The 3,937-nt window shown below is 37.7% G+C and overlaps 1 protein-coding gene across 2 annotated transcripts in view; it reads left to right on the top strand.

The window, feature by feature from the left end:
- The window catches only part of LOC106883282 (serine-rich adhesin for platelets), a 76,501-nt gene that overhangs the window by 60,479 nt on the left and 12,085 nt on the right, over nt 1–3,937 (top strand). Inside the window, exon 4 of one of the 2 annotated variants that reach the window (XM_052972596.1) lies at nt 2,770–2,907. In XM_052972596.1, the coding sequence (XP_052828556.1) occupies nt 2,770–2,907 (138 nt within the window). Of the gene's footprint in view, nt 1–2,766; nt 2,908–3,937 lie in introns of both variants that reach the window. The other variant, XM_052972591.1, reaches the window with a different exon arrangement.

The following is a 3,937-nucleotide window of genomic DNA, read 5'->3' as shown; positions in this document are numbered from 1 at the left end:
CTAAAAAGACCTTTTAAGGCAGTGCTCCAGCATGGCTGCAGTCAAATGACTGAAACAAGTAAAAGAATATATATATATATGTGTGTGTGTGTGTGTGAGAAAGTTGGTATGTGAAAGCACGTGGTTGGATGTATAAAAGATAATAAGAGTGAAAAAACTACAGAAGGCTTGTGTTACATGGTTAAAGTATATATTTAAATTATGTTAGAAAAATGTTAGAAAATCTTTTTGGTATATAAACATTGTATTTTGAGAAATAACCGGTTTCGTGTTGTCTTTTCAAATTTCTCTACTTCATTGTAACGTGTTCGATACTTATATATATTATATTATATTATGAGAATTTATGGTGGTAATAGTGTCTTTTGACATCTATTTTTCAGTGTGTGGCAAGACGCAAGCCAAGCCCTTGTTATAATTATGTATATAACTATAAAATATTTGTTTATATATAAATGGAAAATGACCATCAATCCATGACCACCTGTATGCAGGGTCAAAGCTGAAAATCTCTTGTAGCATCCTCTACCTATCTCTGTTGCCTCTTTCCCTATTACCACTAGACTTAGGAAGAAAGTGAGATAGTGTTTGGACTTGTGTCTTGGTTCGCTGAACAACCTGCACAGTGAATGTTATTATCATAGTGGATATGGTTTATGCAGAGTCAGTCCCGCTCTTTTCTCCTTCAGACTTGTATCGGCCTGATGCAACAGGTGCCACAAGCCCAGTTGTTATAAGGATGTAGGATTTATATGGGTTTACTTTCTCTTAGATAAGCAACTACAAAGCTCAAAGTCCTCATTTGCCTGGGCTCAATAGAATGCCTGTGAGTGACCTTTCGTGACATGCTAATTAACCCATAACTGGGTCCCCTCGTAAGAACAACTGCTCTGGGTCAGAATAGATCCGGGGACTCAATGCAGAATAGAACCAGGGACTCAATGTAGAGTGGAACTGGGAACTCAATGCAATGTAGAACTGGGGACTTAGTGTAGAACCGTGACTAAATGCAATTTAAAGCCATACCTCGGACATTCATAAATGAACAGACTGGAAAACAACAGAAAATTATAAATTTTATGTATGACTCTTAATTTGCTTTCACAGACAGCAAAGCACTGAATTGAATATTTTTGTGCTATTTGCTTGCATATTACAAAATATTCAGCAGTCAAATCTTAATAGTTACTCCTGGGAGGAATAAAATGAATTACCTATTTTTATTCTAGCAGCTATACTTTCAGAACAACCTTCTCAGCTGCTAATTAGGTCAGCTAGGCAACAGAAACTATCTACTGCTTCTAAGGAGCCTCCAAGGCATTTGAGAGAATCTATTTCCCCCCTGTGTCTTTAACTCCTACACATTTTCCACATACAAAGACTACTTACTCTGCTAACTCTCCTGTGACTCCACTACACTTCTTGTGTGTTCATAGCTTGCACTTCCTGTCTACGTCTTTCCTACATACCAGGCAAGGCCATTTATTTGATGGGAATAGAGTTTTGTCTGTTGTCCTGCTTATTAGAACTTTAGTCTTTGCCAAGTTAACTTTAAGAACCTTTCATTCCAAGTTTTGCTTCTGTATCTGGAATTTCCTTTCGAATTCTTCTGTGGATTCTTCTATGAGAACTGGTTTTAAATTCTTGTGCTATGGCCTGGAGGACTATGATAAATAAGGGAGAATGGAGAATTGAGCCCTAGTGAATTCCAACCTGTGCTCTAAATTCGTCACTGCACTTGTGGCTAACTCTCACTTTACTGACAGTACCCCTGCATATGACTTTCACTAGCTATTCATCTACCTGTAGCTTCCTCAGAGACAACCTGATTGCAGAGTGAGGGACTTGGTCAAAGACTTTCTCCTGGTCAGTGCTGTACCTGGAATTCATCCGGGTGCTGTCCAACATGTCTGTTGAAGTTAATGGCCCAATAACGAAGTCAATGTCATTCATGATTGAGATAATCTGCAAAAGGACTTCATAAAATTAGTCCTTTTTATCATTTGCCAGCCTAGAGTGTGGCATATAGGCAGATATAAATGTAACTGTTAATTTATCTAAGATTAGTCTTAGCTTGAGTATCACACACTCTAATTATCTCACTTTATCTACACATTTTTCCTCCAAAAATATGCTTACACCACCTCCCCCACTTCTACTGCCTACCAAAGGAATTTGTACCTATGTTCTTTGCTTATGAAGAAGCTAACTAAGGCTCTCCTCCATCTTACCTTTTGCACATAGCATACATCTTCATGCTCCAACTCTAGCATTTCAACAATCTAACTGGTCCTACCTTTCTTTGTGCTGACATTGAGTGTGGTGGTCTTTAAAATGTGAATTTAAAAGGAATAGTAGACATTTGGGGGACTGTCATCAGTGCCTATAAAGAACAAGATTTATGTGAATATCTGCCAACTGACAGATAGCTCCTGTTTATTTAATTAATTTATTCTAATCAAGCAGTTACTACACAGTGAATTAGAATTTCCTTAATCCTACAAACCATCCAGAGCAAGTTGGAAGAAGGAAGGAAAAAAAGGACAAACTATAAGTGGAGGAAGTTAGTTTCTGGCTAGCCAGAAAAGAGGAGTGAAAAGGGTACAAGACAATTTATATATATATATATGAATGACATTTCTTTATTTTTTTTACTTTCATTTGCTGCTTATTATTTTTGTAATGCACCACCCCCACCTGTCACTGCCCCTTACTCCTCTTGTATCTCAGCTTGTACATCATTTTTACTGTTATTTCTTGTGACAGAAGAACCATTCTATGAAGTCAAGAAGATCTAGTGTAGAACGTGTAATGATTTGGGATGAAAACCAAGCTTACCATAGACAAGTGAAACGGTCAGAGACTGAAGTTTCCGCATGTGGCCCTATTGCTGTCCTTAACATGTTGGTAAGTTATTCGATAAGTTATTCGATCCTATTGCTTTTTTCTTTGTTTTTAAATATACACCCACTGTCTTTTGTAATATGTAAGTTACTGGCCAACATTTGTTGTTGGCACTCCGTCGCTTATGACGTCGAGGGTTCCTGTTGATCCAATCAATGGAACAGCCTGCTTGTGAAATTAACGTGCAAATGGCTAAGCACTCCACAGACACGTGTACCCTTAACGTAGTTCTTGGGGATATTCATCGTGACAGTTAGTTTGACAAGGCTGACCCTTTGAATTACAGGCACAACAGAAACAGGAAGTAAGAGAAAGTTGTGGTGAAAGAGTACAGCAGGGTTCGCCACTATCCCCTGCCGGAGCCTCGCGGAGCTTTTAGGTGTTTTCGCTCAATAAACACTCACAACGCCCGGTCTGGGAATCGAAACCGCGATCCTATGACCGCGAGTCTGCTGCCCTAACCACTAGGCCATTGTGCCTCCATACTGGCCAACATACTACATGATATATGCAAAAAAATTCTCAAATAATTGCTATTTCCCTCTAAACTGGAGTCAGAAAACAAAGCCCTTATGGTAAATGTTAACAAATTTTCAAAATAAAGGAGAGAAAATTTCAAGAATTCAAAACAGGAATTTTCATGCTTAACAGAGGAAAAAAAAATCTGAGCTTTGATGAGGTGGCAGCTGCAGACGTGAAGTTTAGTCACAATGAAACTGCTTTGATCCAGTTAAGAGGGAAACTTCAGTTAATTGTAAAAATTGTGTGTACATCGTCATTCAGTATATCATCCTTTAATTCATTTATATGAATTTTTCTCCTTATCTCATTTTTTTTATGTTTATATAAACATACGTTTGTATTAAAAAAATGTTATTTTTTTATATATTATATTTTAATTTAAACAGGCGTGTTTGTGTATTATGTTGTATATTTTTATATAAAAATGTTTGTCTGTCTCTCTGTATGTATATATATATCGCTGCCAGTGCCCCTGGACTGGTTCTTGCGCGGGTGGCACATGAGATGCACC

Source organism: Octopus bimaculoides, chromosome 1 (assembly GCF_001194135.2).
Source record: "Octopus bimaculoides isolate UCB-OBI-ISO-001 chromosome 1, ASM119413v2, whole genome shotgun sequence".
Taxonomy (NCBI): domain Eukaryota; kingdom Metazoa; phylum Mollusca; class Cephalopoda; order Octopoda; family Octopodidae; genus Octopus; species Octopus bimaculoides.
This window is presented reverse-complemented; position numbering and strand designations above follow the sequence as displayed.